General features: G+C 45.8%; 1 protein-coding gene across 1 annotated transcript in view; it reads right to left on the bottom strand.

Moving 5' to 3' along the window:
- GSK3B (glycogen synthase kinase 3 beta) overlaps window positions 1-13,410 on the bottom strand; it is a 141,113-nt gene extending 127,703 nt beyond the window's left edge. The window contains exon 1 of the mRNA XM_052666199.1: window positions 12,115-13,410. Coding sequence (XP_052522159.1) covers window positions 12,115-12,202 — 88 coding nt within the window. The 5' untranslated portion in view covers window positions 12,203-13,410. The remainder of the gene's footprint in view (window positions 1-12,114) is intronic.
- Window positions 13,411-13,620: the final 210 nt, after the last annotated feature.

Raw genomic sequence — 13,620 nt, 5'->3', positions numbered from 1 at the left:
CAGATACACAGAAGAGTTAACAGTAGGAAAGTGAGCACAGACAACAGGAAGGCTACATTTCACATGTAAGAACTGACCTACTGGATTAGGTAAGGGTCTCATCTCATCGCCTTCCCTATCTTAATATACAGCTGTAAGTAAACACTCAGAAGAGAGTAACATCACTCATAGGGTACATACATACGCAAAAAAATGTATTATTATACTATATTATTGTGTTTAAAGCACATCAGTAGCTTTACCAAGAAACAGAAGTGCTGGAGAACAGCTTAATTATCTCACTGCCCATGTCCAGTTTACGTAAACAAAGGGCTCTCAGCTGCGTAAAGCCAAAAAGAAATGAAAACAATGCTGTGACTGAATTACTGGAGGAAAAATTAACAGCCTTCCATAGAAATACACATCTGAATATTTTTAGCAGACGGTATATTTTTAAATGAGCACTTTCATGCTCCACAGTTGACTCCATTTACCAACACGTTCCCGGGCTGATTTCCTTTTAAGAGGTTTTAGTTCTGCGGTCTACATAATCTTCAAAGAGCAGCCATGGGTGGGTCACTCTAAGAATCTGAACATTACCACACTTTTTTTTGTTGTTTTTTTTTTTTTGTTTTTTTTTTTGAAGAGCAGTTCTGAACAACTTCTAAAGGATTTCAGCAATTTCTCTTTTATAGCACAAAGGAATATTTTCCTTAATACTACAGCAAGATGAAACAAAAGTGATTTATAATTGCACCAGACTCACTGCATTCTACAGAAGAAAATACACTCTTGAACCTTCAGGGGTAGTAGCATTGACTCCTCAGTCAGGTCATCTCGCTTTCATCCATCACTGCAGTTGAGCTCCATTTTTCATGCCATTGGAAGAGCTGTATACTATGTACTTGGCTGCAGGATGCCCAAAGAGGTACAGTTTACATAAGAGATCAGTTTGCACATAATTTAGAAACTTGGTGAAATGCTGGTACCATTGCATTAGCTTTTCACATATTTGTTTTAAAAAAATAGAGAAAGGGCACGATGCCATACTTGTATTTAACATTCAGTGACTTATTTTTCACCAATGTATGAAAACTAGCAATAAAGAGCAGAGCTGCTTTCCTACAGAGAGAGATTTCGTACAGCAGGGTTTAAGCAAGTGTCACAAAACATCTGCCATACTGCCAGAGAATCATGGAACGGCCTGGGTTGAAAAGGACCACAACGATTATCTAGCTTCAACCCCCCTGCTATGTACAGGGCTGCCAACCACCAGATCTAAACAGAGGAGAGGTATCTCTACCTAACTCACTGCATGGTTTTATACCACCAGAATTATTAATTGCAGAAAAACAGCTAACAGGTGCCTAGGGAACTTAGTAGAATTCAGGGGATTTCAACCAACAAATCTCCAGAAGTTCAATCTGCTTTCTTCAGGGTCAGATGGAATTTCATTATTCCTCTTCACATGTAGACAAATTCTCCATCTTTTTATTAACTGATTTTCCTGGAAAAGTCCAGGACATTACCTGAATTTTTATCAACATTTCCTTTTGTTTCCTTCTACATTCAAAAATAACAGGTCTTTCAAATATGCTATAGTATTAAAAAAAAAAAAAAAAAAAAAAAAAAGGCATTCATAGCCTCAATAAAAAACTGTACTACCTACAAAACCAACCTACCCAAAACACCAAATCAGTGATAGCAAAGGTACAGTAAGAAAGCTTCACTGTAATGCTCGAATATTTTCAGACAGTGAAAACAGTGGCATAGACTGTAAGTTTTTCATAAACATGAACACCTACGATAGCTGTAAGTTTGTGACTGGTTTGAGACTGGCTTTTCCCTCCGTTCCACCTACCCCCACCCCAAGTCCTCATGCAAAAATATAGACAAATAGATCCTGAAAAATCCTCAGGTGTTGAATCCTGCCCCTCAGAGCACATTGTTATAGTGACTATATTCTTACTTGAAAATTCATTTCTTAAGAGTTTTAAAGAATACTCAGCTTTACAACCACATGCACAAAACTGACAATTCATCAATGTGAGAACTCCTATTTCCTACCTTATCATAACGTTCTTTAAGAATTGGTTTGCTGACCACCTAAGGCAAAAGTTTACAGACAGGTGGTTGGACTCAGTGACCTCTAGAGGTCCCTTCCAACCCCTACAATTTTGTGAAAAGCCTCCCATAGTCACGACAGTCAAGGAGGAAAAAAAAAAAAAAAAAAAAGCTATCTGGAATCACAGAAGGCAGCACACTAAATTGCAGCGCAGCTTCTTCCACAGTTCCCTTATCAGCATCAAAATTAAGTGCTAATGCCAGTGGGATAGGACATTACCAAGTCTCAAAATGCATTCATGAGAAGTCAAATGAGAAGGAGAAGCAGGTTCACCATTCCTGACAAAACAATTATTGTTCAAGTATTAAAATACTACTCCCAAACTTGGCCTGCAGAAATGTACTTAGTTGACCCAGATTTGACAGGATGTTTTACAGGAGTGTTTAAAGGCTTTAAAGCTGAAGTGCTAAAGCAAAGCCTTCACACATGGTCTAGGTTTAAAGTCCAGATCCCAGAAGCACAGACTATGGCCTGCCCTTGCAATCAAGTTTCTGACAGCACATACACGCCTCTTTTCTCCAGTCCTCGTTCTACATCACAAATACATGTAAAAAGTAATGAAGTACTACATTTCATTGAATTTTAAATGCCCCTCAATGCCTAAAGTAAGAAGTCTATACAACTACAACCACCACCTCGGAATGAAAATTAGATTTTCACCATTCATTTTGAGATGTGGGGGTATCATTCCCTTGATACGAGCATCTCTTATGTATCGTAATTACTAAAAGTTACGGATGTAGCATAAACATACCTGCACCATCCTTTTTTAGAATTGGTCCTCTATCAAAGTGTATAGCAACAACTACCTGCTCAGACATTGCCACTGAAAAAATAATACAGTGGACTATAAAAATTTCCACTGGTTGTTGCATAGACCCAAGCACTGACACCACACGAGAAGTAGTGTTTCTCACCTCATGAATATCTGGCTTCTGTAAAGACGAGGGCTGCTTCATTCGAGGTTTTTCCATCTGTCCTCAAAATCCCAGACATATGTCATGGACACCACTTGGGAAAACAGCCACAATACTTTTACTGTCACAGATCCCTGCAAAGCCCTTTTCAGCACCCACACATACTCAAAGACAATACCTCCACATGAAGAGAAGTCCATCGCAAAACACAACTTGCCAATTCAGTTACGTTCGTTTCCCTAAAATGAACTTCTATTAAGCCAATTAAATTTCCTAAAGCACCGACCGAATGACACACAGATAATCTGCTGGTGAACTTTGTTGTTCAGACATGTCAAGAATCCAGCAAACACATGTAACTGCCAGCCCCATGCCACACAGTCTTCAAAGTAACCCAATAAGGAGCAGCAGGCTCAAAGCTCAACTCAACCAAAAAATAGTCCGCTACCTTTACTTCTGTTGTCCTGAAGCTCAGGCCCCAGATTTCTGGAAAAGCAAAGCTCTTCCATTCTGTACAACCTTTGTGCTTCTGGCTCAGTTACATTCACCAGCAGATTCTCCAAAACAAAGTGGAAACAAACATCTGACTTTTAAAGCGTTTCCCAAGATTCAAACCAACTCTGCAGTTGATACATACTCCAAAACCAACAGTTACGTGAAACATGTTTCAAAGTCACTGCAATTGAAATTTGATTATTAAGATTGTTCTACTCTTAAAGCATTTCAAGTTGACTCTGTTTCTACTACACTGTATTACGCTTTATGTAGCCGCAGCTGCCAAGCCAGCACATATAACTTGGGAGCAAGATTGCAAGACTGGAAGTGAAATGGCCAACAGATACAATCTTCTCAAGGACAACATTATTTTCCACTTCTGCAAGTTTCAATTGAGCAATTGGACATGTAGAGAAAAACCATTCCAGAAGCCTTACATCTACTCACCTGCAAAAAGCATGCCTTGCCAGAAAGTCTTCATTCTCTCAGCAAGGCACGAAACATTCTTTCTGATGCTGATACTCAGCCTCCCACAAACGTGTGGAAATTCACTTCGGCCGCGGACTTCATTTGTGGGGGTACAGATCTGTGCCAAATGATTCATGTTTACTTGGCCAACAATCAAAGATTCTGTTCATTTAGACTGATGAATTTGTGTCCCCTTCCTCCCTCCTTCAAGGAAACCCACTCATACAGGTCAGTTCATGGTGCTACTTTTTTAAAACACCTAAACCACATGAAGCATGTGAGGAGGTGGGATACAAGCAATAACATAGGCTCTGTGCAACTGTTTACAGTAAGGCGTGAATCAAGAAAACCAAAGGGATTAACTCTATCAACTGCAGCTATGTGATTTCTCTTTTTCTTTTGCTGCAAAGACAATCAAGCCTTGCTTTGCAGCAACAGTCAAATTTTAGTTTATCTTTGGGCAAAGCATATTCTCAGCCTGCCTGAAAATTAAACAATTGCTTGCATTCCTGGCAAAGGACAGTTCTTTGAAGCACAGGACTTGTAGCTGACAAGAATTATATTCCTACTAAAAAAGTCAAAACAGATGATGTTCTATAGTTGCAGCTCTAAGAAGTCTGCCTTGGTTGGAAAAATTCAGTTGCTGTTTCCCTTCTGCTTTGGAAGAGAACTTTGGAGCCAACACCCAAATTCTATCTAAGAGCTTGGATCCAAAAGCCCACTGCAACTCCTGCAGCTACATCAGATACTTCTCTTTACATGTGCAGAGTAGTACCTATCTCATACACCCTTGTTGGCATTATTTATCTAGTGGGGCTGATCAGGAGCATCCTTCTTTCCCCTTCCAATCAGAAGGGCTCCTGGAATAAGCTGTAGCACTCCTGCTGTCAGACAACAGACTGCTAGCAGGGTTCTCCAAATCTGCCCAACTGCCTGAAGAGACATGTCAAGCAACACAACTATGCCACTTCACATTCCTGCCATGCATTACATGTTAAGAGCTGCCTTCCACGTACAAACACACACAATCAACAGAAGCTACCTAAACAAAAATATATTAGTGGCTATCTAATCTCATCATAATACTTACATAATAGTAGTCCAGTACTTTCAACACAACTTCATAGGTCATTATACCAAGCAGAAGGCATTTGGCCTAACTCAGGCCTATTACAAAGTTAGAAAACTATTTTTCTTAGCCTCAAGTTTTCTTACAAGCAAGAAAGTGAATTTGCTATCACAGACACCAAGGTGCCCTGCAAACCCAGTGCCACTCCCCTTCAGCTGAGCTGACTCCACATCATTCCATGCAGAAACTCAGCAAAACACCAAGAAATCGCTCAAGTGGAAAAGAGCTGCAATGGACTTTGTCTCACTTAACATCAAGTGAGGTGTGCAATGCCCACATTAAGAGAGAAAGCACTGATGCCAAGCACACAGTGCCTATGATGGTGAGGCTACGTCAGAAAATACAGAGCCCACTGCTGTGGAGAAGTAGCAATGCTCACAAGGAGGACAGGTTAGGGTTAGGGTCAGGAATATCCGTTGCTGTTCCTTTTTGTTTAAGGAGAAAAGCTTTTGGTGCTCGACACTGAAAAGCTATCATAGCACTGTCCTTTCTTCCACTGTAAGAAAGGCAAGAGTGAGAACACAAATTGCCTTAAATGCTTAGATTTACTTCCTGTCTGCACAAGATGAAAGTACAGAATGAACTGCTTTATTTCCTTTTCTGAACAACAGACAACACATCTGTGGCAAGAGCACCTAATGAAAAGATTCTTTGATAGCACCGATCAGACAAAAATCACTGTCCACTTCTTTTAGAGGTATGTCAGAACAACTTCTGGGCATTCAGGTTTTTGATAACTCGCAGAGGCTAATGTAAAAATGCTTTCAGTAAGATCTCCAACGCGTGTTTTTTTGTTGAAACCCATTGTCTCTCCTACTACGCAGCCATAACTTTAAAGGGTAGCACTGCTACAGCATATAGGATCCAGCTGAACGCGTGCTGCCTCACGAACTACACTAAGACGATTTATCCCCTCTCTCAATACAACAAGCCAAAACCAATGCGAGCAGAAGATTCTGTGAAAATAACGTCTTTTACCTACGGTTGCTATCCAAACCTTGCTTGAAGCAGCTCTGGAAAAAGTTCAGGCTTCTGCTTAACCAGCACTGACCAGGAACACTTCATCTAATTGTGACTGATGTAGCTGCAGCTCATGGGGGTGCACCTTGTTACCACCACTCACCTTTCTCACCTTCACACTAGCTTACTGCAATGCACCCTCTACAGAGAGCTACACTATAAATCAATTAAACAATACCAGCTGGCATTGACCATCGTGACTCCCAAACTTGTATCTTCTCCCAGTACGTAGCACTTCAGGTTTCATCTCCCTCAGATGCCAAAGGGAGTCCTGGTTTTTTATCTAAAGGAATAGGTTTTGGTCTGTCCAGCACCAAATGGATTGGAGTCTTTCTGCTTAAAGGATTATCTTTTCTCACCACACTGCAGAAGTTGTAATTAGCCCTTACTTTCAATGCACATAATTAAAAATAAATGGGAATCTATACAGAGAGCTAATCAAAGGAAGTTGTGACAACATGAAATTCTGGATTTGATAAAGGCTTGGGTGAGGCCTTTAAGCTTTCAGTGAACTCCTTTTCACAGCTGTTTCACCTTAAAATGTGTTGGTCTTTTAAGGCTGAGATGGGCTGCTTAATGACTTCAGGAAGCTGCCAAGTGCCCCACCAGCCACAGAACTGCAGGAGATGGCCACCTCGGCGCACAGCTCACAAGTTACAGCTGACCAGAAGTCCTTAAGTAAAGATTTTTGTCAAGAACAAAGAGGAAGGCAGTCCAGAAAAGCGCTCAATGGGCAAGTCTGCAGAAATTTCTGGAAATCATCAACATCTTTTGACTTAAAATGGGAGTCAATAGACCATTTGAAACAAAAAGACTCCAAGAGCTCCAACAAGAAGGCTGCATGTGTTCTCCAACCACCTTGTGTTATTTGCTCACGTACAAATAATAGCCAACAGCAAATGCTGGAATTCTTCCAGCACAGAGCTTCCACTGCAGCCTTTTTGTGGACGTGGACTCCTCACTGATGTTCAGAGCCTGTATCATTCATCCAGGCAGTTCAAGGAGGAGCATAGAGCAGAGGGGCAGCAACAGCCAATAACCCAAATTTTGGAATTATGAACTGTGATGAGTACATTAGACATCAATACTGGGAAGTCATTTAAATAAAGAGCTATTTAAAATAGCACTTGCAGATACAATACATCAAAATTAGAGAGCTTTAGGAGCAGTAGCGGAAAACCCTTCAGCCAGGGAGGTGGTCTTTAGGTACAGATCTCAAGGAAATACTTGTCTTATCCTTCAAGAGATCAAAGTACATAAACACATACTGTGTGATACCTACAAGACCCTATCAAGTTCAGGGATGAAGTGGTATAACAACTTCCAGAACCAGGATGCACGTAGGTATGAAACACAGCCATAAAATCTCACAGGGCATAAGAAAAAGGTGAATGAGATGGTATTGCTAAGAAATAGAAAAGGTAAATCGAGTGATAATACAACAGGAAATCACCTCCAGAATACAGTGCAGGGAAGAAGCAGCGTGCAGATTAGTGACAGAAGGTTAGTGATACAAGAGGGGGAAAAAAAAAAAAAAATCAACCCACACACCTACGACGTGGGGACACAGAGGAAGAATTAATGCAATCATTATTTGGCAGGTTCCATTGGCAGGCTTCATTTTCATAATAGGTTTTTCTTCTGCTCAACTACCCCTAACAACAGGAGTAAAGAGAAAATAGTTAGCCAGCGTTAGAATGAGGTACCACAGACAGCCGTCAGTCTCCTGATCAGGCTGCAAGGCATGACTTTGGGGCACCGCAGTACACGTGGCCATCAGCAGACCTCAGCTGGTCCCATTTTTATTGTTACCATTTGTAAGTGTCGGGCAGGAGGAAAGCCACTCCTGCTGCAGCAGCAGCCAGAAAGCTGGACAGGGCTAGGCACAGCCGCACAGCTCTCAGCAGGCTTCTGGAAGGGAGTGCTCTTCCTCTCTCCAGCAAGGAGAGCAGGATGGGCGGCTTCCAGTTTCAGAAACCAATTAGGCAGAAACTGCTATCAAAGCAACAGAGAGGGCCCTACCCTAACTACGTTGAGAAACAAGGCAGCGCTATCCCAGCCATTGGGCCAGTTTCATCAGTCCCACTCGTTCCTCTCGCTGGAGCTGCCCAGGGTGCTTTTCCAACCTATCTTCCTACAGCTCAACTTGAGCATCGTCTAGTATTAAACACCACATACCACCTGAAAAAAGCAGCCAAACATTTATGTACTGGTTTACGAGTGGAGTAACCAATTCCCAGGCTTTAATCCTTCAAGGGACAGTTTCTGAAAGCACCACTGTACTGAGAGATGCATCAGGTTCACACATCAGCAGTTTTACCATGTACAAATGGAGGGTTACCATCCTACTGTCCTGTTGGAAGAGTATACAACACACACACACACAAATAGAACAACAAGAACAACAAACAACATTGAATCTAGAAGGAATACAAAAATCTCAGCAAAATCCTCTTTGGGATCAGTATAACATTCTTCCAGAGAGTCCAAAATGAGTTACTGCAAAACCGTCCTTCAGATTTTGCAACTAAATTTAGGCATACAACGTGAGAACTAAAGCAAATAAACTTGTCTTCCTCACCTTCTACGTTAACAAATTCTGCATAAACTGTTACAAAGCCATGGTACTCAAACCATGGAACAAAGAGGCAAGGTTAGCCATGAGCCTTTAAGTCATACCAAGCCTAGCAGACAACAGTACTTGTAATTGCAGCAGATTCTGTTGGTCTGCAGTAAACACTTTCCAGAAGCTCAAGAAAACGGGGAGGGGAGGGACAGAGAAAAAAATAAATAAATAAATAAAAGAATCAATTCCACAGTCATTAGATGAAAATTTGCAAACCAAACTTTGGGACTTCTATTTTTATAGATATTTTGGGTCATGTGTTGCATGACTACCCTTTGTTTCTCAGTATTATTTTTGTCCAATTTGGGAAATGACATCCAATGCAAGAACACCTAGACGAGGAACACAAGCAAGCTTTAAGCTCATACCTCTTCTCTTATGCTATAATCAGCAGGTAGATAGCATCAGCATGTGGAGAACTGCAAGCTTCTGATTTACATATTCATCACCTGATTTTGAAGTTGATTTCTTACACTATTAGACATTAAGATAACAGCTACACTCTCACAACCATGATCTTTGCCATACCACGCATTTCCTACCGGCTCAACCTAAAAACACGCATTTTTTTTGTGCAAAGAAAAACCTACAAAGCCAGCAACAAAGACTTGAACAGAGAATAAGCTACTTGGGAATTACTTCAGCACAGAAACCCATATGGTGGGGTGCAAAGAAACACGGAACGATTTAAAAACCACCAAAAATATAAACACCAAAAAAAAGAGGCAGATCTCATAGGGACTCTTGACGCTGGTACACCTTGAAAGAGATATGGTAAGGCCACAGGGTTCCTATTCTTGCAACAACTGTAAAATACTTGTAACTAACAACTATTACAGAGCAATGAGAGCAGCATGCCTGGGTAGTCACCTTCTTCAGAAGCCAGAGGACAAGAACCTGCTGGGAATCTCCTCCCATTCAAGGCTGGGGCTTCTCATCAACTTCTGAGCACAGAGTCTAATAAGATGGGAAAGACAATGCCTGCTCACCCCTTCCCCCTGCATACCCTGAGCAGAAGAGCAATCACCACACTCCCTCCACTCCAACTCTCTTAACACAAAGTCCAGCAAGCCCTCCTCCACTCCTTCAGCAGTGCTTCCACCTCATCTTTTGAGTCCTTTCTTCCTAGGGAACTACTGCCAGGCTCAACCACAAGGTTATCACCAAAGCAGGCATGACCTCACTGCATCACTTCACCACTACTCCAGCCCTTACAAAGGAGAGCAACGAGGTTGGCATCGAGCAGCCTAGGTTTTTGCTTCCTGGTGACCCACAGAAGGTCTGAACCAAGATGGAGATATAAAAGCTGCCTACAAGACTCAAAGAAGAGCAATCCATCCATTTCCACCTGCTTCACAAGGAATCTTTTATCCCAGCTTTCACTCAAAAGGGTACAGAATGTTATTAAGTATGGGTATGAACACACATTAAAATACAAGAGGCCAGCAAAATCTCTGTACACCACACCAGGCTTTTTTTCAAAGCAGTCAACAGCAGTAATAGATGGCTTGCTCCATCATTCCACCAGGTGCTACCGAAACTCAAGAGAACAAGAAAAATATTTCCCTTTTTGGCAACCAGCAGGGCCTCTCTTTTACAAAAGGAAAAAAAAAAAAAAAAAAAAAAAAAAAAAGTTTAAACTTCCTGCACTGTCTTACACAGATTAATTGAAAATATGAACTGCCTTTCCCACAGAGTCCTTGCATGTGGTTCTCCTGCTTTGTTCTGACATTTTTTTCCAGACAGCAGAAGGACCAGGAGCACATGACTAGAGCGACTGGAGGGGGGGGGGGGGGGGGTATCACAAGTGCGTGTGCTTTATGCTACGGCCTTTGTTTCTCCCTCAGTGTTATACACTTGGGATCAAATCGTATTTGCAAACTTGTTAGTCTGCATCAGTTAGCACCCGCTTCACAGGCCAGCATCTGTCTAGTCTCTGACCTCAACCAAACAGGAAAGGAGCATCAATGACCTTTCAAGAATTGAGCCAGCCGTAGAGCTTGAATAAGGCAAATTCAGCTTCAGAGCATGGCAGGGCCAGGTCTGGCTAGCGTTAGACAGCCACCTGCAGAAATACCCATCAACAAAACCTGCTTCCTATTCCACACTCACACAAGTAAATCGATAAATTAAAATGGAGTCATACATATCTTTCCCCCCAGTGTGAATTAAGATCTTTAATACACTTTAACCAGATCATACATAACCCATATTAGCGGCATAAGAGTATAAAGGGCACTCCGTGTTTTTCGGAGTGCAGCAGGCACACCGATCATGCAGATACAAAGCAGCTCTAGAACCTCAGCCCAACATTTTCCTCAAGGCTTCAACCGCAGCGGAAGTACATTTCGGTGCAGAAAAACGTCAGAATTTCTCATCTGTCAAAAAGCCCACAGCCAAGCAGAGTCCTGGCATAAAAAGCTTCCAACACCAAGAAACACACACACACAGCAGTGTCAGGTGTGATCACATGCGATATCGAACCATTGAGCCCTCCAGGTCCCATAAAGATCCTGCCCTATGTTTCCATAGAGAAAAAAAAGGGGAATATTACTGAAAACAAAGCCCATAGCACGAATTGGCAACGACTGGGCTGTTAACAGGCACATATTCAAAAGAGGCCTTCAGAAATCATTTGCCATTCCGGATACATAGTTAATCATAAGTGACCCAGAGCCGGGCCTTTCTCCGGTCATACAGAGAAGCAATGCCCATTCTCCATTCACATAGCATGGCCGAGCTCACCAGCTGCGACGCGACGGATGGGCACGTATCAAGCACTGATCATTTCCAGCACGCCCGTGCAGAATAAAGCACAGGCCTCATTCTCAAAAATATTCCCCTCGAGGAAACCTGGAGAAGCCATCCTCAGCCCCAAACAACCACTCACATGCAACAATGAGGATCTCCCTATTCCCTCCATCGGGGATCGTTAGCAGCGTACCAGACAGCCTTTGTAACCCCCTCAGACAGCCTTTGTAATCCTCCCCTTTCTCTCCCCAGCCATTTCTTTCCCCTTTAACAGGCCGGGCCGTGGCTCGCCCACACCCCATACACAGCTCTCCCCACACCTCTCCCATCTCCCTCCTTCAGAGGGCACAAAACACCTCAACGGGGACGAACGTCACGGCCGTACCCGCGTGCCCCGTCATTCATCCCCTCCTCCCCGAGGCACAAAGCCCAAACGGGGCGGCGGAAGCCCCGAGGAGCCCCCCTCGCAGGCACGGCCCGCAGGGACCGAGGGCAGGGCCGGGAACGGCCTTTTTACGTCCCGCAGGCCCGGCCGAGCCCGCGGCCCACCCAAGCCGAACGCGGGGCAGGGCCGGAGGGCGGCTGGGAGCGGCCCGATACTCACGGCTGACTTTCATGCTGCCGAACGCCGAGGGCTGCTGCACCGGCTTGCAGCTCTCCGCGAAGGAGGTGGTCCTGGGCCGCCCGGACATGGTCTCCGGTTCCGGCTGCGTCCCGACGGGCTGTCCGCCTCCTCCGCTCTCCTTTGGGGCTGGCTGCGGGGCGCTCGGCTGCGGGCTCAGCGGGAGGCGAAGGGCGAGCTGTGCCACATGAACCGCCGGCCCCTTCCCCCCCGGGGAAGCCCCCTCCCCTCGCTCTCTGCCCCGCCGGCCTTTCCGCGCGTCTCCTTTCTTCTCTCGCCGCGCTCCTCCTCGCCGCCCGGCGCTCACAGAGCCATCCTCCCGCCGCGCCGGTGAGCTCCGAGAGCCGCCTCCGCCCAGCCGCAGCCCCCCGGGCCGGCCGCGAGCAGCGGGGGTGTGCTAGGCCTCGCTGCCCCCACCCTCAGCCCAGTCACATGGGGCGGAGGCTCGCGGCCCGGCTCCTCCGATCCTGCCGCTCGGCTTCTCTTCTTCTTCTCCCCTTCCTTTCCCCTTTCTGTCTTTTTTCCTTTTTTTTTTTTTCCTCTGCTTTTGTGTTTTGTTTTGGGTTTTTTTTTTTTGTCTCTCTCCTCTCTTTCCCTCCTGCCCTCTCCTCTCCTTCCCCCCTCGCCTCTAAGGGAGGCGGCGGGACTACTTTTCCCCTGGCGGAGGGATCTCGGGGCTGCTCGATCTGCCGACGGGAGGCGATGCGACCGCGCGCAAGGGGATCCGGCAGCGGCGGCGGGATCCGCGGCGGGAGGAGTGAGGTGAAGCGGTGCGGGCGGCCTCGCTCCCTCGCTGGCTGAAGCCTCTCAGTGCGGCGCTGAGGCGGCGGCTTCGGCGCGGCTCCTCATTGCGCCCGCAGGGGCAGCTGGCGGCGGCTCAGGCTGGACAGGCTGCAGTGCGGGTGGTGGCCGGCGGCGGCGGCGCGGGCCATGGCGGCGGCGGCTCCCAGCTCCTCCTCGGCCGGCTTCAGAGCGCCGGCGGCTCTCGCTGTTGCTTTCCCGGGCGTCCGAAGCGCATGGGAGCCGTCCGCCCGGCTGAAGGCTCCTGCCGCTCCCTCCTGGCGCCGGCTGCCTCTCGCCGGGCCCCCCTCCCCGTTTCTGTTGATCGGTCCCTTTGTCCCCGCTGCTGCCTCCGCTGCGTGCCGGGCTCCCGCTGCTGCGCTCTCTGTGTGCGCTAAAGCCGCGCAGCCGCCTATGCCCGTCGCCGCCCTACGCTGCGGAACGGCCCTAAGCACCTTCTGTGAATAGCCAGCCGAAGCGCCCGACGCACTCGTTAGCCCCCAGCCCGAGGCCCTTACGGAAATACCCGAGCCTCGTCGGGACCAATCCTAAGGCCGTTACGGAAATGCCTGTGACGGGTCGTAACCAATCGGGAAGCCCTTACGGGCGCACCCGAATCTCCCCGAAGAGATGCACAGGCCCAATCGGAAAGCGCTGCCACCGCCCTAGCAGCGCGGTCGGGTGGCCAATAGGAAGAAGGTCTCTCTT

The sequence above is a fragment of the Tympanuchus pallidicinctus genome, unplaced genomic scaffold (genome assembly GCF_026119805.1).
Source record: "Tympanuchus pallidicinctus isolate F22 unplaced genomic scaffold, pur_lepc_1.0 scaffold10, whole genome shotgun sequence".
Classification (NCBI taxonomy): Eukaryota; Metazoa; Chordata; class Aves; order Galliformes; family Phasianidae; genus Tympanuchus; species Tympanuchus pallidicinctus.
This window is presented reverse-complemented; position numbering and strand designations above follow the sequence as displayed.